Below are 25,286 nucleotides of genomic sequence, written 5' to 3' on the forward strand. Positions count from 1 at the left end.
AGGTGTACAGCAAAATGATTCAGTTCTACATATATATATATATATATATTTCTTTTTCAGGTTCTTTTCCATTATAAGTTATTACAAGATATCGAATATAGTTCCCTGTGCTATACAGTAGGTCCTTGTTGTTTATCTATTTTATGTACAGTAGTATGGATAATAATAGTACAATCTTAAGGGCAAGTGGGATTCAGGTTTTTGGGGGGCCTGGAACTTCTGTAATTTGGGGATCCCTTTTTCTGAAAAAAACAAAAAGACAAAATTAGACTCAGGGCCTTGGAAGGGGACCCAGGCAAGTGGGGAGCCCTGAAGCTTAAGTTTCATTACCATCGAGGTCAATCTACCTCTGCTTAAAGATTAATTTAATATCTTACTTCATACAGACCTAATATATTAGCAGCAAACTTTTGGGGAAACATACTGCAGCCTTGGCTTTAGGCAAAAACTTTTGGGGTTTATATTTGCCCGTGTGCTAAAGCTGACTGTTTTGGGAGCTGTCACTGAAGGGAAGCTTTAAAAACATTTACAATGAACTTGGCTGATCCCATCAGCACCACAAATAGAAGGGCTTAACTTTTTATAATCAGTTATTGGAGCATCTAAACTCCACTTATAAGAACCTTACCACTAAATGCAAATCAGAAATAGCTGGTCACTCTGAAAGCATATGAAAAAGTAGAAGGAGCGTCCAGCTGGGGTATTCTACTAAGTTTGTGGAGGAGTGGCCCAGGCAACCTGCTCTTTGAACACTCACATTTTGTGACTGTGTAAAATCACCTTCCATTACTTGTTCATTCCACTAACATTGCACGAATCATAAGGGGAAATTAGATGTGCAGAGACGGCATGCTGACAAATGCAAAATACTCCTGGAAATGAATATTGAGGTCCTTAGTGTGACTTTTTCGATGAAATGCTGAAGCAAATGTACTTTCTGTAGGAACACAGCTCCAAAATTATGATAAAAGTCAGTAGAAAAAAATGATCCAATATACAAATATTTTCCATACTACTTTTCTGGAATAGAACTTACACATTAGGCTTAGTTCTCCTGTAGCTTGGATTGCTTTTCTTTTTTTTGACAGATTTCCTTTTAATAAAATGAATGTTACCCAGCAGCATGATTTTGTCAGCGGAACAAACCTGTGCAATTGAATTACATTAAAATTCTGTTCTTAGCGTTCCTTTTGCTCATTTTAGGATCACAATAGGAAAGGAATAAATTGGAAGTTAATGGCAAGCACTGCCTTTCAAAGTGATAGCAGGCTCTGTTACCAGAGAGGTGAAAAAAGAGTTCAGTAGAAGTGCTCCCATCAGATGGGACTGGGCGGGAGGGCTGCTCTGATGATAAGATCCTCAGGAAATGATAGTGGCATTGGTAGGGTTTCGGTTTAAAAGCAGGGGCGAAAATAGAGAAATAAGGTTTTAGTACAGTCTAGGACTCAAGCTCTGCTCTGTGAGCCATTTTTGAATGTGTTCTTATTTGTTCCCGGGAATTGACAATGCACAGAAGTTCATCGTGAGGGTCACTACTGACGCTTGAACTTCTGCAACACATATACAGGTTCACTAATGACCTACAGTGAGAAATGGATATACTCCATTGGTGGAGTTGATGTGGGATAGTATAAACAAATTTGGGACTTTTACTTTTTTAATATTATGGTACACAAAGAAGACACATTTCTCTAGTACTAAATGCTCTCCAAGAATTTCAGACTTAGTGGAGAATCAACATGACTGCTAAGGTAGAGGTTGAGTTGGCAAACCTGTCTTGTGAATATAATGGGCAAGCACTGTTTGCAAGAATGAAAGTTTTTAATTAATTAAAATAAATCACAATGATATTTGCGCTAATACAGACCCATTACACATCTTTTTTTTTTTTTTTTTTTTTTTGCGGTACGCGGGCCTCTCACTGCCGTGGCCTCTCCCGCTGCGGAGCGCAGGCTCCAGACGCGCAGGCCCAGTGGCCATGGCTCATGGGCCCAGCCGCTCCGCGGCATGTGGGATCCTCCCGGACCGGGGCACGAACCCACGTCCCCCGCATCGGCAGGCAGACTCTCAACCACTGCGCCACCAGGGAAGCCCACACATCATATTTAAAGTGTATCTGTTAAGTCTTACATCTAGATAAATTACAATAAAGGCAACTATTCCAAAAAGCATTATTGAAGTATTCCACCAAATATAAACCTCATAATTATATACACACACACGCATATAAACATGTGTTTGCTATAACTTAAGAATATAGTAATTTACAGTACTTGATAAACAGCTTTTCTAATAAAAGAAACAGAAATATTGCTTTCAAAAAACAGTGTTTTAGTTAATTTTCCTTTAGATGTCTGCAGCAAAGACATGACTTAAAAATTTCCAAGAAACATTTATGCACTTTGCAAAACAGTGTATTACCATACAAGACAGAAAAAAAAATAGAGCATTTAACCTAAATAATTCAGAATCATCATATCAGAATGACAAATGATCATTTTTTTCTTTCTGTACGTTCTTATAATTTAGCTGTGAATGAGCAAGGGTCCACCCTTTCTAAGGGTGAGAAACTTTAAAACACGTTCAAAAGTAAGTGCGTAAAAGAAGGAAAAGGAGTGTCATCATCAGGCAGCCCCTCCAGAAGCGTCCTCCGGATTCTGACAGAGTGGCCCCTTTCTGTCTGTGTAAGTCTGAGATTGTTGATGGATACACTCAACCCCCCACCTCTACTCGTCAGAGCCTTGACAACAACAGTTTCTGCTTATTCTGTGCTGACTCGGATATGAGACTGGATGTGAAGGTTCTAGAAGAGCCAGAGGGGACTCTGAACCCCTGCCAGGCTTCCTTGGTGTTTGTCGTTACTAGTGAGCTGGCAGACTCCCAGAACCCTAGTACATGTCTGTAATATTTCCCCTCACGTTCTTATAGTACTACATGTCTAATTTAGACCTTTTAAGGGTACTTGGTACTTTCGTAAAGAAGGGATGTGAGAGGTTTGACAATGGTCAGAGTTTTACCAAAACCACAAGGAGATTATGGGGGAAAAAACACACTTCACAGTTGAAAAACACCTGTTTTCTATGACTTTTGTGACACTAGTTCCTAGATCTGATACATGCTGTATCTATCTTTATGTACAAATACCTTGCAAAGAAAGATTAAGCTTTTCAGCCCAAATTCCCATTTGTATGTGTCCAGCTTTCTAGCTAGCCTAGTGTCTAAAAAGCCTTGAGATTAAAGCTTTATAGGATAGAAACAGATGGAAGAAGACCTGGGATCAATAAATTGCCTACCAATAAAAAGTGCAATCACTGCAGTTTCTACCAAAGAAATTTTAAAAGAGAATTAGCTGAAATTGTTTACCTTACATGTTTTAATTTCACTTCTTTTTTTCTTCGTGCAAACTTTCATTTACCATCAGCATGTCACAGTATTGTGACATGTATGTCACAGAATGTACAGAATGAAATGTGAAAGTATCTTCTAAAATGCAAGCTGTGCCATTATGTCTGTGGCTCCCGCGGCTCCTGGAAGCTTGCAGTGCCTGTAGAGCGCCCCCAATAGCTATTTGTTGAATGAAGGAATAGAGAGGAGTAAACCAAATATGTGGCCAGGTGAACGGTTGTTTATAGAGAAGAATCTGATGAAACCTAGCGCTGCCTCCGTTGGAAGAGTATCATGTAAATATCTGCCTTCTGAAACAGTTCAGACCTTTCCGTACCAAGAGTTAATGCTGAAAATATTAACGCTTCTCATTTCTGTTGTTGATTTTTTGAAATATATTTACCTACTAGTACACATTTACTCTCTTTTGCTTTATAAAGTAAGGACTTCCTCAGTTGACCTTGTTGTTACAATAATTAACGAAAATTAAAACTTCATACTGGTAGCACTTTCTTCTGAAATGTTGGGATCAAAGAGTTAAAGACAGAAAACATTTCCCATGCAAATACAGTTAAAGTATACTGTTGCCCTGGTATCAGGAAGAATGGCTCTAGGAAAAGGAAACCTGACTCTCAACTGGAGATTCTCATCAGTCACCAATAAAATAGGGTGACTTTTTAGGGTTCACCGGTAGTTTGCAAAGCACAAGAAACCTTGATTTCAGACACTAGAGATACCGTCTTTGGCGCAGCAGTTTCTCTCCTGTTACTTGTGATTTTTGTGTCCCTACTGTGATTTGTTAGAGAAGTGGCCAGGGTTCTTAGACATGCTACAGACGGTGTGATAGGCAGACAGGTGTCACGTAGTTTATAACTCAGCTCTGAAATCCCTGAGTTAGACTAATATGTTTCACGAGCGGAATAATTATCTGTTGCTAATTGAATAAGCCATCTTGCCTCAGACCTCCTCTTCCATTGACTTGCTGGGCGGTAGAAAGGATGTCCATCCAGCTCTGGGGTCCCCTTGTCTGAGGACACTGTGAGAAGCCTAGTCACCTCCTTCACTTAGGATTAGGGATGATTTTGTGCTGCTCTTCAAACCACTTTAAAACTATTATCACACGTTATAATTCCTCAGCTAGAGCAATTCCAGGGAGACCCAAAAGATCTTACTTGCTAGAAATCTATTATTTAACAAGTTCATAGCTGGAGTGAAACCTCAGTTCTTACACTTGAATGCACACAAAAGCAAACCCAGTGTATTGACTTGGGCAATAGAGTAAATTATTTAATGACTAATGGCCTTTCACAGTTCTCTGCTTGCTTACCCCATAAGATAGAATCCATGCGGGCATATCTAGAGGCTCTTCTGTCTGCTTAGAGAAGAGACAACATGGAAAAAAACCCTCTGAGTTCTGGCTGATGTGTACATGCACACAGCCGGGTTGGTGGCAGTTTTCTATCTTGGGGCTTAGAATATTTGGAGCTTTATATGCATGGGGCTGACTGTGGTCTTTCGTGAGCTCTATTCAGATTCACGGAGCAAATAAATGAGTTTCAGCTCTTACACATTTATGTAGGTGTAAATGGGTCTCCAGCTTCTCATTTGGGTGCTTTATTGTCCCTCATTCAAGCTGAGCAATTTCAGAATGAGCTTCTTAACCATTTCTTTATAATGAACGTAACCCCGAGCCCACGACAGATCCACAGCTGCCACTGACATCAGTTCCGATCGTCTGGGAGAAGATGGAAAAGGGGATCTCAGAGGAGGAGAGAGAGGCAGCGTAAGGCATAACTGGGCTTCAGATCCAGAACAGTGAGCAGAAAGCGCAGGTAACCTAGGAGAACTCAGTGATCGTTATTCCTGGTCGGGAAAGATGCGTCCGGTCCCCTTGACACTGAATCATGTCTAAATAGCTGGACATCTGTGCCAGGCTGTGTTCTCCTGATGTGTGTGTGTGACTATAATAGCTCATGATGTTAGAAAAATTACAAAGGCATCTTCCATGGGACAAAACTGAGAAGATAACCTTTCCTTTGGTAGGCATCTGACATCCAACCCTAAAAATTCAAATGCTGAAACCATGTTTCATTGCTATTTCTGCCCAAAATTGCATTAAAAACAAAGCAACCCGTTTTACAAATACATTTCTAAAACTGGTGCCCAATTCCTCTCCTTTATTTTCCTTTTTCTCTTTCGTTCCTCGTGGAAGAAAACATTTGCTGCATTAAGGATGATTTTAAGAGATTTTAGCAGCAGATTCACTTAAATTCATGGGGAAATGCTGTGGTTGATTTCCATTTTTGCTGTTTTGTTTAACTGTTTAATAATTTTGCTTTAAGTTTGTAACCAGAATGTGTGGTCCCAGGGACATCAGTAAAAAAAAAGTGTGTGGCCAATTGAATAATTGTACATTTTTGTACATTTCAAACACTAACCTGAACGCTACTAAGGCAATGCTTTTACTAATGTTTGATTTAATCCAATTTTCTTCTGCAATCTAGTTTTAAGGAAAAATTAGTTCTGTCCAGGTTTCAAAGCGGAAAGGGAAATGGGGAAATTGTGTGTTATTCAGATTTTTTGAGAAAATTCCAGAAAACAGAAAAACAGATTAGTCAGATTTTCTCAGCACATCACAGTGTACATATAATATAAAATGTCTCGGTTTCTCAGTACAATTGGCAGTGCGCCGACAGTTGCAGGCTACATTAACTGTTTCAGTTCCATCAGGCAGTTAATGTTCTAGATGTGCTCAGTTGCTCCATAATGGTTCAAAACCGAGTACGTGCCACTTCCAAAAGTATCGATTCCTTCCTTAAACTAATCGCATAGCTGTCTAAGTTAGATGATCTGATAGCATCATATCTTGGTGTGTCAGCAACTTCCCCTACACAGTGATTATCAGATGATTTACTTACTCTAAGACCAAGTTATATACACCAGCCATTTTAAAGGGTTGTCTGATAACAGGGCAAGAAATCTACACGGTGACAAGCAGTGAAAGGGAACTTTATTATTTTATAATCACAGAACTGAAGATGGACAGTTGGGTATTTTCCAGAGACTGTCTGGCATCTGACTGATTCCTATGATATCAAAATAAAAGCAACCTCAGCATCCCTCCCTCCAGGCTACCCTAACTCCTAGACTCCCAGAAGAAGCCCCTTGCCTGTGTTCCAGGATCCTGGCTTCAGAATATCTTGAGGTGTCAAAGCAGAGCTAATATGGACTCTGTTTTCTTCTGGACTCCATCCCAGGGTTGGGGGAGATGACCTAGGAAGGAGATAAGATGACTGGGGAAACCTCAGAGCATCCCTCCCATCCATCCCCACTGCCCTGTCTCTTAAACACACACACACTTCAAAACAGATTTCCTAGACCTCAGTTCATCCCAAAGTTCAATCTGTGGTTCTTTTTTTTTTTTTTTTAGCATCTTTATTACAGTATAATTTTTTACAATGGTGTGTTAGTTTCTGCTGTATAACAAAGTGAATCAGTTATACATATACACATGTTGCCATATCTCTTCCCTCTTGCATCTCCCTCCCTCCCATCCTCCCTATCCCACCCCTCTAGGTGGTCACAAAGCACCAAGCTGATCTCCCGGTGCTATGCGGCTGCTTCCCACTAGCTATCTATTTTACGTTTGGTAGTGTATATATGTCCAAGCCACTCTCTCACTTCGTCCCAGCTTACGCTTCCCCTCCCCATGTCCTCAAGTCCATTCTCTACGTCTGCGTCTTTATTCCTGTCCTGCCCCTAGGTTCTTCAGAACCATTTGTTTTTTAGATTCCATATATAATCTGAGGTTCTTAAAGGTACGCAGCAGGGTGGGCAAGCCGAGGCGGGGTGCTCCGGGCCAGAGGAGAGCGTTTCCTTGGGAGGCAGAACCTGGTAGGTTTAGAAAGAAAGTGCAGCTCAGAGTGACAAGGGCGTAGAGCACGTGTGAAAGGAGGAAAAAGAGAGAGAATGGAGATCACAGTTTCGATCAAGCAGGGCTTAACCTGACCACCTGGTGATCCTGAGTGGACAGGACTCCCATGAAGGAGATTACCAGGAAGGCAACATGGTCCATCTGGGAAGAATATAAGGATGGATTGAAGTAGAAAAGTAGGAGCCTGAGGAAAGGGGGAGAGAGGAGTTAGGAGACAGTAAGTCTAGTTGGGAGGTGAAGGCCTGACCCACAGACGGGCACTGAAATTACAGAGAAAGAGGTGGTTAGTCATTGGGAAATGAAATATAACATGGTGACTGAATGCAAGAGGGGAGGGAAAAGAGAATCCGCTGACCTAGTGACCAAGCGGGTAGGAAATACAGGGAGGACGCAGGTTGGTAGAAACAGATGAGCTCTGATTTGGAAATGACGGCTTCGGGGGCAGCGTAGTCCAGCCCAGCATGTGTTCGGAAACAGCCAGTGAGAACTCAGGGCAAGTCAGTTCTAGAGACGTAGGTGTGGGGGCCGTGGAAAGGGCTGAGCCCTGAGTGTGAATGAAATCTAGCTGGGGGGGGAGTGTGAATATATGAATTTACAGACTAGGGTTTCCTATGGCTCAACAACAGAGACAGTACGAGTGGTCACACTTCAGGGTCGCCTTTTCTGCTACTGGGTGCCGTCCCCCCGATGACTGATGCCACCAGATCTGGGTCTCGCCTTGCGTGTTACCTCCCCTTCTGTATTTGTCCCCTCTTCTCTCCCTCGTGTTCCTTAACTGCCTACGTCTGACCATCCCTCTGCTTCCCCTCCGTCCTCACACTTTCCACGATATTCACTTTCTCTCATAAAGCTTGTGAATAGACAGCATTTTAGTCTAAATGTTATTTCATCTTAGATTCCCAGTCTACCCACTACGTCTATTGTTTTTCCTCCCAATCCTTCCTTATTTCCAAATCATTGACATCTCATTAGTTCCTTGATGCCTCTTTCCCTCTGTTCTCTATTTGTTCTCTTTTCTGAGAAGCAGCATAAGCTGATTGGAAAAAGGCATTCGGTTTGGAAACTAAGAACCTGGGTTCCAGCCTGACTTTGTCACTTACTCCTATCTGTGTGACTCTGGGCAAGTCGCGGCACCTCTCTAAAATTCTGTGCCCTCACCTGCGAAATGAAAGGCTTCTTAGTAATTAAAAACTCTTGCCTGCTCTAAACAAATTTGTGATTCTGCCATTTCTCCCCAGCTTTTCCTAGGTCCCCGTCAAGGCTTATTCCAAAAGAAGCAACATTTAAGAAGTTACCAAATTTCTTTTGCTAAAATAGTTAGGCATGTGGCGTTTCAGCCAAACCTAGTATCTATTCTGCTGGTGGTAGTCATAGCAGTTTACAATAATACAATTTCTCTTTCCCAGTGGGCTTCCTACTTTTATTGTAACCTTTCCAGCTTTACCATAAGTCTTTCAGATCCAGCTTGTCCTCACTCACTGCACAGCCATTTCCTGGGTGGGTCTCAGTGAGTGGCCAGAATACAAAGAGGAAAGCCCAGGAGAAGGATGGGTTTGTCCTCTGAGCGCCCCCGGGCCCCATGGAATCAATCAGGGAGGAAGAGGGCATGCACAGTTCTGTCTGACAGATTCTTTGGGACAAAAATTTCCCTGACATCCCCTATCCAGCAAGTCTACATTTCAAGACCTGGGCAAGACCTGTTATCTAAACAAATAAGATGTGTCCCACTCGTTTCAACCTTCCTTAGTCAATAAACATTTTCTGAGTGGTTTAAATAAGATCCTCTCTTAATGACGGCTCACCCACAGTCTTTCAAAGCACAAAGGGAACTAATTCCGGAATGTCCTGACTCTGATGCCTTTGTCTCAAGGCCTGTGAATCTCAGAGCTGGTCATTATCACCCTGATATGGTGATGACCACAGAAGGAAAGAGGCATTGGGCCACTTTTCTTGAATTTGCTCTTTGAAAAATATCGAAAATATTGAAAAATGTCATATCCATGACCATCTGTCACTAGGCTCAATGTTCAAGGTAAGGGCGGGACCAGAGGTGAGAAAGAAAAGATCTGCCTTTGTCTGTGGTCTTCTGAACTCATGTTATCTGGGTGTTGCAAAACAGAGGATAGTGGCTTGACTGTAGGCCACTGCCCTTTCTGGGTTTATGAAGCAAAGCAGTGGCCAGAATTTTGCCCCATCGCAAGACCCCTGAATAAAATGCAACAGCAGCAAAGAAATTTAAATGTGTTAACTCCTCCTTCCACTCCCACCCTTGCAGTTCCACCCTTTCTCATCAGGATCCTTTTAGCACTGGAGGCAAACATCATGTAAAATAATACCTTCTTTTGTCTTCCTTATTTTGCATCTTCCCCGTTATTTTTGGTAATGTGTAGGTAGCAGACAACTAGGTACCAGATGAACCAGTGATTTAAGAGTTGGTTGATTGCTCTACGTCCCTTGATGATGGAAGCATTTTGCATTTTCTCTTCAGAACCTGATTTTTTGAGGATTTCTAACTGACAGCATTGCTCCTGAATTCAAAGAAATTATGATTTGCCTGTGATATCACTGTTAAAATATACAAACCTCAGTTTCGTTCCCAGAATACTTAAATGTAAATTCTTTTGATACGAGTGTTACAAATCACATTATTGCTATTAGGATTCCAGATCAGTCCACCACGAGAAGTTTAAGTCAGGTTCTGGTTTTGCTGTTTGCCCACGTCTTTCATCAGGAATGCAGATCCAGGAACGATTTGTGCAAATGTTTTTGTTATGATGAGGTTGGTGATTTTGTTCTGCTTTTACCACATGACAGATAAGAAGTGATTACGGGTTAGCATTGTGAGAAAAGTATTGCCATACAGATGGCAAAACTGGGGGGGGATTTTGTTTGGGTTTTTTTTTTTTTTTGGTTTTGCAGAGGCTGTTACACAATGAAAGGACATTGGATTAAAGGAACTCTGATAGATGGGAGAAAAGATTCTCCCTCTGTGTCAGGGGGACAGTGGGGGAAAGACAGGTGGATTACGTCTTTCCTGGGAATCCTTACTGGGACTCAAGTCTAAAAGCATACAGATGTAGCCCCACTAAGCAGCTTATTCTGGATGGCCCTGGGGAAGACACGGAGCCAGCCATGACTGGCACCCATCCAGACCAACACCTCCTGATGTCTCAGCTTCTCAAGACAGGCTGATTTGGACTAGAGAAACCAGTCAAAGGTGACACATGCGTTTAGCTGGCTGGTGTCCATTCCTCTACAGGTGAAGAGAATAAAGGTCTGGGAGAGGGGCATTGCCAACATTTTAGGAGTAAATACATACATTTGTGTCACCTTTGAGACCAGTTCAGCGTCAGGCTGAATCGCAAGCCAAGGGGGACAGGGCAGCCCACTCAAAAGAGCCTCCCCTCTCAGGGCGATGACTGCCTGTCTTCGCTGGTTTGCTTTCTTCTCTAAAGCCCTGCTCTAATTGACACAGATTTTTCTCAAAAACAGAAGGTAATTTTAGAAACGAAACATTTGATTGAAGAAGCCATGGGACTTCCCTGGCAGTCCAGTGGTTAAGACTCAGCGCTTCCACTGCAGGGGGCTCAGGTTCAATCCCTGGTCGGGGAACTAAGATCCCACATGGCGCGCGGGGAGGCCAAAAAGAAAAAAAGAAGAAGAAGAAGCCATGTTATGGGGAAGCACTGAAGACAACAGATAATCCTGTTGAGTTTTAAAGAAAACTTGTTACCTTTGTTGAGTGATGTTAGCTGACTCTACTGTAATGTATCAACTGAATGTTTGCTTTTGAACAACGACTTTTTTGGGGGTAAGAGTTAAAAGGCTTAGAACAAGCTAACAGACAATAGAAATAAGTATATCAGATTTTTTTTTTTTTTTTTTTTTTTGCAGTACGCGGGCCTCTCACTGTTGTGGCCTCTCCCGTTGTGGAGCACAGGCTCCGGATGCGCAGGCTCAGCGACTATGGCTCACGGGCCCAGCCGCTCCGCCACATGTGGGATCCTCCTGGACCGGGGCACGAACCTGTGTCCCCTGCATCGGCAGGTGGACTCTCAACCACTGTGCCACCAGGGAAGCCCAGTATATCAGATTTTTTAATGCAACAAACTACATGTTAATTGTTACCTTATTCTTTTTATCTTTAGTAGACACTTTTAAAAGAAAAGAAAATAATTTTGTTGTGTTTAACTCACCAACATGTGGTGTATAATGAAGACAGAACTATAATAAATTAGTTTTGTTCTGATATTTTAGAACACTTGCAAAAAAAAAAAGTTTTCAAGAACTTTGTTTCCACCTGAGTACATTTGCGGTATCAGTAGTCTGTTGACCTTGGTTGGTGACAGTCTCAGTCAGTGTTTCTCTCCGTTGAGGAACCACTAGAAGATGTTTAAGCAGAGAAGTGTTGTACTCGGGGTGGGTTTCGGAAGATGGGTTTGGTAGCCGTGAGTATGGGGAGAGGCAACAAGACCAGCTTTTGAAATCTAGGGTGGCTGTGGGAGTGGGAAGGTACGTGAGAGACATTGTGAAGGAAGAGTGAAGAGCTGGGAGCTTCTGTCTGTAAAGGGGAGCGAGAGAGAAAATTTCACGTCAGAACGGAATCAGCGCCTTCAACTGAGAAGGTCTGAGGCTCTGGCTTTTCCGGGCATTTGTCGATAATCCCGCTGTTTAGGAAACGTAAAAAGAGATTTAAAAATATGGGCTTCCCTGGTGGCGCAGTGGTTGAGAGTCCGCCTGCCGATGCAGGGGACACGGGTTCGTGCCCCGGCCCGGTAGGATCCCACATGCCGTGGAGTGGCTGGGCCCGTGAGCCATGGCCACTGGGCCTGCGCGTCTGGAGCCTGTGTGCTCCGCAACGGGAGAGGCCACAACAGTGAGAGGCCCGCGTATCGCAAAAAAAAAAAAAAAAAAAAAAAAAAAAAAATATATATATATATATATATATATATATATATATATATATACCACAAAGGCTAAAACAGCAAGTCTAGGCAAAAAAACGCAATCAAAATTAAAGACGAACGAATAGAGAAACGTCAGTGAAGAGCATCCCAAAGGCTGTGGAGAGCCTGAGGGATTTGTCTTCTCCAGCGAGGGGCCTTTGTCAAGAGGGGTCAACCGGGAGCAAAGAAGCACGTGCTGTGTGATGAATTTGGAGCCGTGAGGCTGCGACCAGACGCGTGGAAAGGGGGCCATCAAGTTGGTGTTCTGGTCAGATTCCCTGGAGCCCATCGCGCTGTAGATTCAATAAGCTCATAAAAGAAAACCATGTCTCAGATCTACAAGCTGGGCAGGCCTGGTTCACCAGCGAGGCCAAGCAACATTCCATAGAGCCACGAAGCTGCACGGAAGCAGTTATGTCCAGAGGCGTGTGTTTGATGGGGAGGCACCTGTTAGCTTCCGGGATCAAGGCTTTTCAGAGCACAGGCGAGCATCGGCTGCTGCGTTGTTTCTCTGCTTTTGCTAAAGGAGGGATCGCCTGCCATGTCTGAAAGGCATCCTGGCCCCTTGTTCTCTCTCCCTCCCTTATCCGGCGGCCCCTGGCGATTCTAATGGCTGCCACCCATCTTGTTGCATTTCTGTTGTCATAGGTGCGAATCTGTGCAGAAGTTTTCACAGATCCACAGTGAAATGAAAAAAATAAATAATGATGGGGAGAACATGTTCATAAAGCTTTACTGAGCCTTGTCAAGAACTTTCACCCTGAAGTTAGGTCCTTTCTCTCTGTGGCATATGGGTAAATGGCCTTTCTTTATGAAATGATGCTAGTTACAGGTGAGAAGTTTTTATTTAAAAACCCTCTGTTGGGCCCCGATTTTATTTTTTGTACTGGTTTGTGAAACCGGCAAGTCTGGGAAGGATTCCCTGCTTGACCTGTCGCCTCGCCCCTGGGCTCCTTTAAGCCGAATTAAAGCCTTGCTTCCCTTTAAAACCTTCGTCGCGGTCCCCAGTGATGAGCCTCCCTCTGCACCATATCGGGACCCCGCGTGGACCCTCCGCTGCAGCGGGCTCTTCAGCTCCCTGACCTCACAGCCCGTCCGTCCTCAGTCCTCCACACCTGCTCCCTGGCTGCCTTCCTGGCTGGAACATGTCCTGTGCCTGCCTTCCTCACCTGTATAAACCCGCGTCTACTTCAAGGCCCGGCTTAGGTCCCCACCTTGACGTGGCCCTTCCCTGCTCTTCTCCAGCACGATCGCTCCATCACCTGCCCTCGGGGGGTGGGGGGACTCTGGACCACCAGACTTCTGATGCTCTGTGCACCCCCAATCCCCCTCGCACTGTAACTAGCCCACAAAGCTTATTCAGAAACCGGTAGGTGACTGGCGGGGTAGATGCTCTGAGGGCCCTTCCGAAATAGCAGCTTTCCTGGCCGGCCCTATGCGAGCCCTTCAGCCCTATTAGTGCCTTAATGTAGATGCAGCCACTCGTCTGAAGGCACAAATTGAGGACTTCTAGGGCTAAACTGTGAAACTGGGCCACTAAGATGCCAGCTTAACCCTCTGTCATTCTATCTGCACTGCCTACAAAGGCTACTCGTATTTTTATTTTCCAAAGAACCAAAGGCTAATAGGTTAGCGTCTGAATGTGCCGCATCCGATGCTCTGTGGCCATGCACTCAGCATCCTGTGATAGGAAATGCCTGCCCAGCAGGACAGGGAACGTGGGGTAGGCCAGTGAAAGAGCAGAGGCAAAGGTTGGAGAAATGCTTTCTGCAGGAGAACGGTGACAGGCCTGCTTTAGAGTGAATGGAGCTGGAAAACATAAACCAGCAAAGGGGTTGATAAAGGGCAGGTGAGTGACAGCAGCAAGAACGAATCAGCAGAGAGCTGGCAGGTGGCGTCACCTGTGTAAAGCTGCCGTTCTCCACTCCAAGCCAAGCCCTGTGATTTACAGAAGGGCTAAGGGACCTGGGTCCAGTGCATGAAAGTTCCAGTTACGGCCCCATCGTGAGATGCAAAGAAAGCCAGATCAAATCACCTGACCGCATCTTATTTTCATTTTTCCATCCATAAAATGGGAAGGGGGTGGGGGCATAATGCAGTACTCACTGCCTTTTACGTAGGAGCATTCCAAAGGATGTTAATTTATTTTTTCAGTTTTTCTATAGCTTCTTTTTTTTCTTCCAGTGTTACTGAGATATAATGGACAGACAGCAGTGTGTAAGTTTAAGGTGTCCAGCACAGTGATGGGACTTCATACGTCAGGAAACGATTATCACAATAAGTTTAGTGAACGTCCATCATCTCCTATAGATACAACATCAAAGAACTAGAAAATACACATTTTTTGCTTGTGATGAGAACTCTTGGGATTTTTTCTTTTTACAACTTTCATGTATAACCGACAGCAGTGTTAATTCTATTTATCACGTTGTACATTGCATCCCTAGTACTTACTTATCTTAGGGTGTTCATTTCTTTAAAACACAATAGCTTATTTTTCATCATATCCTATGAGACCTGCAAAGCGCTGCAAGAATTATGTCCAGGTTAAGATTGCACTTTAAGCTGGTTTGGTCAGTAATTCTGTAACTCTGCTTTGCTGCATAAATAAACCTATGCTTGTTTGTTTCAGAGTAATAATTTCTTCAGAAAAGCAGTTTGGGTTTCTTTCACTGCTGCCTTAATCTGCTGGGGGCATTTGGGTCGCTGGAGGGGAGGCTCTGCTCTTTCACTTCAGCTCTGCCTTTTATGGGTCCAAACAATGATTACACTCAACGGCGCATTTTCTCTCTCTCTCTTTCTCCATCCGTCGCCCGCCTCTTTCTCCTGAGTGCCCGTTTCTGCCGCTGGCAAAGCAGCAAGGCGAGTTGTCAGATCGCGTCAGGCAGACCCACGATCTGAGTGATGCTGTCCCCACTGAAGTAACGGGCCCTGAACAGACATCCGTCTCCTTCCTCCTTTCTGCCTTCCTAGCTCCACTGTGACATTGGCCTTCTAGATTCTGCTTCTAATTCCTATAACCACATTTTTCAAAGCTAATTTTTACAGTCTAGGAGCCCTCTCTCCTTTTATTCCAAAGTATCATTTCAGTCCTTTTTTCTACCCCTTATTCCCTTGTCGCCCCGTGTTTACGCCCATTATTAGGATCCTCTTCACTGTTTTCCCTCCTCTGGTAACTTCTGTCTCACTAATAAGATTCTTTCTTTCCTAGTTCTGCATCTGGGCTTATTTTAAGTAGGGCATGGTTCAGGTCTCCATTTCACTTAGACCTTTTATTAATGAAGCAGCCTTAGTATTAATATGAAATCCAATCTTAAGTATATTTTTTGTCCCAAGGAAGTCTCTGGTTTTTCATCCAGAATTTACATTTTTTTCCCTTTCTTCAAACCACCTTGTCATTTTTGAAATTTTCTCTGGTGCTGCCACCAATAGAAAAGTCACCCCCAAAATCAATTTTTTTTTAGTAAAATATTGTATCTGTAATGCATATTTATGATAATAAGATAGCTTTCTAAAATATATCCTAACACTTAAATTATAGGTGCCTCTTATATTTATATGCTAAAAAAAAAAAGTGAGGGTATCATAAAAAAGCAGTCATTAAATGTCAGGAAATATTACATCTCATTTCAGTAAACATGATAAATCATCATTCAAGATATCACCCATTCCTACAACATCAGTGTAGACAAGGTAGATTATCTCCACCCCGCCAACATTAAGTCCCAATTTACCATTATAAAGTATGTCAATCACTGAGAAATAAAGTCTTTAGAAAAGACCTTATCATATTAATTTGTTGAAGATGTCTCAGGATACCAAAGGAATATCTTTACATATGCAGATACATACATGCATGTACATATACTGCTTTACAAAATTATATATATATTTTTCCATATTGCACTGCCATAGAGGGCATAAGTTAGTAAAACTTTCAAAAAGGATATAACAGTGAATTAAATCGACTTTATAGAAAATATGGAGGAATACTAAGAAATTTAATATCAGCAAACATGTTCCCTTTGAAACGGCAAATTAGACTTGCAGGAGGCACTTGGTCACACTTCAGAGGATCACGTGCTGCGGAGACGAGCCGCTCTGTTTACTCCTGCGCTCGCCGGCGAGGCTTTTCTGTGTTAACCAGGCCTCCGATCACTTCAAAGCGTGTTTGAAGTCCTCACTGCACAGCTCGTGCACAAAGACAAATATTCTTCCAAATGTGTGCAGCTACTGTTGCTGCAGACTCTCTCATAAGTAAGAAGAACCTGCAGTTTCCTATTTAATGCCGAGTTCATGCCTCTTTTATTCAGCTATGACAGTGAAGGTCGTCTGACAAATGTGACGTTTCCAACCGGAGTGGTCACAAACCTCCATGGAGACATGGACAAGGCCATCACAGTGGACGTCGAGTCATCCAGCCGAGAAGAAGACGTCAGCATCACTTCAAATCTGTCCTCCGTCGACTCATTCTACACCATGGTTCAAGGTAAACACGAAAGCAGAGCTTTCAGTGGCCCAGTTTAAAATACTACTGGTGGGGCTTCCCTGGTGGTCCAGGGGTTAAGACTTCACCTTCCAATGTAGGGGGTGCGGGTTCGATCCCTGGTCAGGGAGCTAAGATCCCACGTGCCTTGGGGCCAAAAAACCAAAACATAAAACAGAAGCAATATTGTAACAAGTCCAATAAAGACTTTAAAAATAGTCCACACCAAAAAAAAAATCTTTAAAAAATAAAATACCACTGGCACCCAGGTAGAATGTGGCAACCCCCATTTTATAAGGTGAACCAGGAAAGAGAAGGTGGAAATATAAACCCCTAGAGATATCGATGAGATAGTCTAATGTCTACATGTAATGTTTATTTAGTAATATATACATATATAAAATCACATAATATCTAAAACAATCTGTTAACCTAGAAATTATGGTTTTTTTCTTTCCCATTTAATAAAACAAGTTAATTCCCACTCTTCACTTGCATCAAAAGGCCCTTTTTGCATCACCATCACTGCCATGGAAGGACAGCAGTGTGAGCTTTCTGGATCCGTGCATGATGCAGTATTTGAATCCACATCTCATGCCATCACTGGAAATTATATACCCATATGTGTAATAGCTCAACTTTCCATTTTTTCATTCAGTCTGTAGGTATATATGTCCAATAACTCCATGATGGAACCTCCCACGATATTCCTTTTTGATGTAATCTTGAAAAGGCCTGTTTACAATGACAATTGCAACTGTGAGGTCATTGCTCTAAGACTCATTGGTAAATCTGAGTTAAGCTTCTCTGACTCTTTTTTTTTTTTTTTTTACCAATTCTGTCAGGTAATCTCTACAGTCACCTAAAATCAGTATTGCTTGAATTCATTGCTTCCCCAAATGGTCCTATATTATTCAAAAATTTTAAGTTGAGGCAATAGCCTACAATATGAGAGGGTGTTTTGTACAAAATATGACTTCCCTTATTTATTTATTTGTTTGTTTGTTTGTTTGTTTGTTTTTGGCTGCATTGGGTCTTTGTTGCTGCGCATGGGCTTTCTCTAGTTGCGGCGAGCGGGGGCTACTCTTCGTTGCGGTGCGCGGGCTTCTCATTGCGGTGGCTTCCCTTGTTGTGGAGCACAGGCTCAAGGCACGCGGGCTTCATTAGTTGTGGCATGCGGGCTCAGTAGTTGTGGCTCGCGGGCTCTAGAGCGCAGGCTCAGTAGTTGTGGCGCACGGGCTTAGTTGCTCCGCGGCATATGGGATCTTCCCAGACCAGGGCTCGAACCCGTGTCCCCTGCATTAGCAGGCGGATTCTTAACCACTGCACCACCAGGGAAGCCCGACTTCCTTTTTTAAAGTCAATTTCAGGGGGAAATATCTCCTTATATTTTTGGTATAGAAGGTACAGATATTAAATCGTTTCAAAACATCTTTAACAAAAGATATAAGGATGAATATTGGGAAGATGTCTTCTAAACCCTTGGAGGTGACACATCAGCCTCTGAAAAGAACACATACTTGGTTCTTTGCAAAACATTTACTGGAGGTCGAACCTTCATTTATTTCATCAGGCAAATAAAGTAGAGAAGGACTTTAAATTCCCCTAAAGTTTGCCTTTAACATTCAGCCGAATCTGTTACAGCATGAGACGGCAGAAATCAAAGTTGTTTTGTTATTTTCTAAAAGGATATCATTAAGTACTTTTCATTCCATTATAAATGGAGTCCAGTCAATGTTTTAGAAATTCATATCACTTCTAACCCCACAAGCGATCCAGTGTTTAATGCACACCTATAGTTCGTGTTTTCTGCTGCTTGTTTTCTAGATCAGTTAAGAAACAGCTACCAGGTTGGTTATGATGGCTCCCTTCGAATCCTCTATGCCAGTGGCCTGGATTCGCACTACCAGACAGAGCCGCACGTTCTGGCCGGCACGGCTAACCCAACAGTTGCCAAAAGAAACATGACTCTTCCTGGTGAAAACGGTCAGAATTTGGTGGAATGGAGATTCCGAAAAGAGCAAGCCCAAGGCAAAGTCAATGTCTTTGGTCGAAAGCTCAGGGTAAGTCAGTGTCAGAGCGAGGTGACAGCCACCCGGTCCTCCGTGTCATGCAGTGGCCTGTCCCCGAGGGCGGGCCTAGGACTCATCTCCTGTTCACGCTCAGGGTAACACCTTACCTTAGAGCATGAGTTACAGCCAACCATCAAGCCATTAGATCGCTCCTAGAAAAAGCCAACTATTTGAGAAAAGTGTTTTCTTAATATAGCTTTGATTAAATATCAGTTCTTCCCATAGAGAATGGACTTGAGGATATGGGGAGGGGGAAGGGTAAGCTGGGACAAAGTGAGAGAGTGCCATGGACATATATATGCTACCAAACGTAAAATAGATAGCTAGTGGGAAGCAGCCGCATAGCACAGGGAGATCAGCTCGGTGCTCTGTGACCACCTAGAGGGCTGGGATAGGGAGGGTGGGAGGGAGGGAGATGCAAGAGGGAAGAGATATGGGGATATATGTTTATGTATAATTGATTCACTTTGTCATAAAGCAGAAACTAACACACTATTGTAAAGCAATTATACTCCAGTAAAGGTGTTAAATTAAAAAAAAAAATCAGTTCTTCCCTGGTAAATTAGGATAGTACATGTAGCACAATTCCAAATCGCCTGGATGGCCAACAGATTCTTGTTTTACTGATGTTGCCCTAATAATCTTACGCTTTTCCTTTACCCACTCAGGAGTGATGGCTTCCTAGTGGGATGGGGATGGGTTCGAGTTGGATGAAATATTGAAAGTATTCCAGATCATAAATATGTATCTTGAAAGAGGTGGGTTGGCCTTTGAAAGGTGGATCCTTCCTTTGCATTCTTAATATTTTTAAAGTGCAGCTTAGGCACCTAGAAGAGGACCAACGTCGGAAACCCCCTGCCACCTCCTCCCTATTGAAGGAAACCCACACTGACGTTATTGTTATGAGAAGTGTGATGACATTGCTGATCATGCTAGTGTAATTGACCTTTGCAAAACGTTCTCTGTGTTGCCTTGTTAGGTGTTTTTATTCCTCCCTCTCACACTGTGGGCCAACTACATCTAGAAAGCAAGCTGTGATTTATGATAGCTGTTTGGTAAAGACAACATAGATTAACTACTAAAACACAGGTTACAAGAAACCACCTTCAAACCACTATAAACTGAACCGGATTCATTCTTTCTATTAGCAAACAGATTTTCATTTATCAGATAAATGTAGATAACTGTTCCTAAAATTACTTCCCTTGCTGTTTAAAAAAAAAGTTACTTAAAATCAAGGAGAGACAAAAAACATGGAGGATACCATTCATGTCCTTTTTTCAGCACCAAAAAATGGTTAAATTATTATTATTATTATAACAGGCCAACATTATTTCCCAGGACAAGCCCTCATGGTAAGAAACAGCTACTACATATTGTCTCTGGCTATTTCCAAGAAATAGAAATGAAGTGAGAAAGAATCCGTGCATCAAATACAGACTATCCAACTCACAGTTATATTCTAATTCCTCTTCAGTTGCAAGGCAGGGGTTGGGACTCTAAGTGCATGATCTTCCGGAACCAGTGTCGTGCTCCCACTTCACCCGTCTCCCAGGCTATGGGAGCCTGGATGCCCTAGCTCCAGGGCCCTGCACCAGGAGTTCCGGTGGATAGGAGCCGGGGAGGCTGGAGGGAGGTTATCCTGTGAGACGGGCCAGAAGACGATGCAATGGAACCTCAGAAAGAAGAGCAAGATCAGGGGGCAAGTAACCTGATGGCAAGAAAACAAGCTCCAGGCTCATTCCGGGGTCACTGTCAGAGGGTCTTGGTCTGTTACCAGAGTCAACGCCAGCCCTGGCCTTTTCTTCTGCCGGAACAAGGAACTGAGCTGCCTGCGTGCCGGTCTGCTGCTACCACTGACCGCTGCCCCTGGGCCCTGCTTCCTTGGGTCACTGCAAACTGGAAGCTAGTTCACAGGCTTTGTCTTAGTCAGCTACCCCTACAGCAGGTGTGGTGTGCCTGTACACACACATACACACACGCACAGAGTCACACGTGTACTTGGACACGGGACTGACTTCATCAAAAGACACAAAGGTTCTGCTCACATTTGTGCTCAAAAAATATGGGTTCTAGATCAGGCTCCACTTTTTACTAATAATAAATCTTATAGGAAAATCCTAACATCTGTAAAGCTCATTTTCCTTACCTATATGATGATATCCATATTATGATGGCAATAATATAATATTGTCTAGATAATATCCTGACCTTATGACACAGACGTGATATAGATTAGCTATATTATGGATAAATATAATTTGCCCTACCCTGCCGCTGTCTCACACAATTGTTACAGAATCAAATGAGATCATGTGAAAATCCTTGAAAAATGAAAGGCATGATTACATATTCTGTAACCCTGACCCAGAGAATCTGAACCATGGGCACAAACAGTGGGCATCTATTCCCACACAACAGATGGACAGGAAAAATCTGGTTAACTCACTGGTTACGGAAACATAGGAAAGATTATGGGAAATGCTTTGCCCAGAAACTGACCACGTAACATGTGGCCCACTGTTCTTTGAGACAAGCTAGTCTAAGTGCATCCTTCTTTTTCCTTTTTAATACTGATTTTCTAGACATAAAGGAATTAAGAAGAGTAGAGGAAAAGAGGAAAAAGCCGATTTTAAGTCTCTGGTTCTCAGTTTCTAAATGAAGAAAACACCTCCCTTTGGGGAGGAAGAGACCAGTGCACACAGGCCTGGGTGTGAGTTTCTTTTTAAATAGCAGAACGACAATGCCTCAGCAAGTCATTTCAGAAAATATACTATTTAAAACGGCCTGTTTGTTCACACTGAAAGGAGATTTCCAGCTGCTATGTGTGATGGCTCACATAGAGACAGTGCCAAGATCACAAGGGAGGGCTGCGTACTTTCAAGATAAGATTGGCTGTGCTATAGCTCGGCTTGCTAATTTCATCCTCTGTGGATTCTAAGGGAGGAATTCTAGGGAGAAAACAATGGTGTGAAAATCTGGTTGGACGACCGGACCTGGAATCTGCCAAATTAGGGCACAGGGGAGGAAGGAGGTGGGTGACGCGAGGCCACCAGGGCCTCTGAATCAGGAACCGGAGTCGGAATCAGCCCGAAAAGCCGCCCGTTTTTACTCCACCCTTTCCTGAAACAGAGGACGTCTCCTCTCTTACCTTTCATTATCTCCTAGCAGAAACGTCTTTTCATTGTTAAGTTACTGGCCTAAATCTAGCTATGGGCCTGACACGGGGTGGGCACTCAAACATTTATTCAATAAATGAAAGAACGAGGAAGAGCCAGCCTGAGGACTGGGTTATTTCATTGCCTCTGGATCTCCCTCAGAGAGAAGTTGTAGGAATAGCAGCACAGCCTTGCAGATGTTTGACTGCAGGAAACCTAACACTCAGTTGAATAGATCACATGGATATAATAGGTATAACGCTAGACGGAGTGGTTTAAAAAGTAAAAAAAAAAAAAAGACAAGGAGTACAAAAGGAAAAATTATACAAGAAACGAGCAACAGGAAAAGCATTTTCTGTGAAACCGCATTAAGGGAAAAGGGGTTGGATACACAGGGATAACCAGCAGAGGCAGTCGTGGCAGAGATGTGGGAAAACAGAACAAAGATGAGACAATTCCTTAGCTTACTTGCTTGTACCTACATTTTTTTAAAAAAAGACATGCATAATAGTTGCTTGTCCTTGTCTTACAGTATTTGGTAAACAGTCCTAATTTTTGTCAGTGTTGGACTTTAGAACCAGCCTTTGATCAATTCCCCAAAATTGTTATGGCATCCTAATAATAAAAGTCATCTTCTAAACTTGCCCAGAATTCTGATGCTTAAAGGAAAACATTTAGTGGATTACGTGAAAAAGAAATTCTCGAAACTTGAAGGCCGAAAGGGTGTTTTGAGGCATATGCGTAAATATGATAGCTTATTTAACGCTTATTATGCCCGTCACGTTTGTGTGACGTCCTGTGTCTCACTTTCGTCTGACTGGCAGGGCCTAGAGTGGGATGCTGCAGAACAGTTAGCACTTGCTGACGTGTGGAGGGGACACAGAACCGCCTGCAGACAGTTGATGTTCTAACAAGGACACCAGGAAGTTGAGATAGTGTCACAAACATTCTGGATACCTGAATACAGTCTGACTATACTTTATGTCGTCAAACATATAGACATTGTTTTAACCTCTTCATGCCTCAGTTTTTCAAGCATTACAGAGGGAAAATAACTACCCACTTCCTGATATCAAAGGGACGTTGTGATTGATTGCAGTCATGCTGCACATGGTCTTTGAACATGGGGATTTTCCATGCTTACTTAAAAGAAACGCTGTGTATCACAAAGGAGTTCATGGTGAGCTCTTATCCAGACACAACATTTGGATTCATTTTTATGTAGCTGGAGGTATAACGATCAGATAGAAGGTTTTTCATCTTAGGTGAACTACTCAATGTAACTTGATTTTTTTTTATGTTAAAAATATTTATTAAAGGGCCACTGGGGCAACAATGCTGGTCCTCTATGATTGTCAAAAAAAAAAAAAAGTTTGCAAAATAGTTGTGATTTCATACAGGTGTAGTTAAGCAGACTATGTTCCAGATGGAAATGTCCCCTGACTTGTGCATTTTGTCTGCAACACCCAAAGGAGAACGTGCGGGCAGGTTTGAGAGGGACGGAAAAAAACAAAACATCTGTTAGTATCTTCTGAAATGGTACCTATTGAATAACAGTGGCTGATGTCTGGAAACAGTAAGAACAGTTAAAACCTTGGCTTGTGTTGTGAACGTGGAGAAAAACACAGCCACATTCTAATTCTTTCCTCATTTCTTCGGGTGGAGGACACAAGAAAGGCATTTGTCTGGATAAAAAGAAAAACGTTAACTGCTATCCAGATGTTTGGTCTCGCGGTGCTTCTAGATGTTTCCATAGGGTGACATGCTTGGTGTGGCAGCTCACACAATGGCAGTGTTAGATGTTCTCCTGGACGCTTTGGTGTTGTGCAGCCAGAGTCCCAACCCAGAGAGACCAATCAGAAGCCCGGTGGTGGGGTGCAGGCGTGCAAAGAAGGGGTCCCAGGCCTGCCTTCTGGACCTTCTCCCTTCCTAACCAAGCAGTCATGCCAGATCCGCAGAGCAGATTTCCTGTACTCTACCCATAGGAAACACTGCAGAGGCAAAGGAGGGTTCAGTAAGGCAATAAAGACTCGAGATACAAATTAAAATGAATACAAGTAAAACGCAAACAGATGGGGTACGACTGCGGGCTGCACAGTCCATGGAAACTAACTACACAGGCTGTCTCGCTTGGCTATTCGTAGCCTAGAATAACCTGAGGAAGGAAAAAGGAGGGCAAACCTAAACACTCTGTTGTTTTGTTTTGTTTTTTAAATCACAATGTGAGAAAAACAAGAGCCCTAGGAAACCATTGAAATTGTGTAAAGCCTCTTCCTTAAGGCATCACAAGTGTGCAAATAGAAGCTGAAGAGCTGGATTCTGCCAGTTCAGTATTGAGCTATTTGATATCAAATCAAATCTGTAAAACTACAGACTTAAAAAGACATCCTTGTAAGCTAGTAGCTTCTTTCCAAGGTACACAAAGCATCCTGCAAACCTAAACTCATAAAGTCTCACAACATTCACAGAAGGCCGAGCAGCTATTCTGCAGACATTTCCACTGGGGAAAACAGAGGCCCGGAAAGCCTTCAGCTGGCTGGTCAGAATCATGTAAACTCACTGAAAGCCCAGGGCCTCGCTGCTTCTAGACCTTGTGGTGTGTAGAAATGGGGCTTTCGGACTCCTGGCTGCCTCGTCCGACACAGGTACACACCCCACACCAACACATATCAGCTGCTCTATGGTTCGAGGGGTTTTTCTTTTTCCTGCATCAGCTGGATCTGCAATGATGGAACTGAAAACTTCAGGGCTCCTAACGTGCATCCAGGGCTCTGCTTTCTCGTTCGTTGTGAATCATCTGGGTGCTTCCCCGGCACCCTGACCCCGACCACTTTGCCTGTTAGGCATGAACTTCTTTTCAGCTGATATCTTTACCCTTCCGTGGACTTCACAGTTTTCCCCTTGAAGAGCTAATTGGAAAAGTTTAAATAAAGGTTAAGGAGAATTTTTTAATGGGACTCGTTTAATGGCTGTGATACAAGGCACAAATTTTTATTCCAGATTTTACATAAATATACGTGTATATTATGTAGGTACATACATATATGTTTACATATATTGGTGTGTGTGTATAAGTGGTATGTGTGTGTGTATAAGTGGTGTGTGTGTGTATAAGTGGTGGGTATATATGTGTGTGTATAAGTGGTGTGTGTGTATAAGTGTGTGTGTATAAGTGGTGAGTATATATGTGTGTGTATAAGTGGTGTGTGTGTATAAGTGGTGTGTATATGTGTGTGTGTGTGTAAGTGATCAGCTGGAACTGTCTGTTTTGAAGGTTCTAGCTAGGACATGGTCAAGTAAAATTAA

The 25,286-nt window shown here is 42.9% G+C and overlaps 1 protein-coding gene across 8 annotated transcripts in view; it reads left to right on the forward strand.

The window, feature by feature from the left end:
* The window catches only part of TENM3 (teneurin transmembrane protein 3), a gene marked incomplete at its 5' end in the record, with an annotated part of 440,276 nt that overhangs the window by 394,628 nt on the left and 20,362 nt on the right, over positions 1 to 25,286 (forward strand). For all 8 annotated transcript variants that reach the window (XM_079726500.1, XM_079726501.1, XM_079726502.1 and 5 more), the window contains 2 exons: positions 16,578 to 16,753; positions 18,578 to 18,813. In XM_079726500.1, the coding sequence (XP_079582626.1) occupies positions 16,578 to 16,753; positions 18,578 to 18,813 (412 nt within the window). The remainder of the gene's footprint in view (positions 1 to 16,577; positions 16,754 to 18,577; positions 18,814 to 25,286) is intronic.

This window comes from Hyperoodon ampullatus (assembly GCF_949752795.1).
Source record: "Hyperoodon ampullatus genome assembly, chromosome: 20".
NCBI classification, from domain to species: Eukaryota; Metazoa; Chordata; class Mammalia; order Artiodactyla; family Ziphiidae; genus Hyperoodon; species Hyperoodon ampullatus.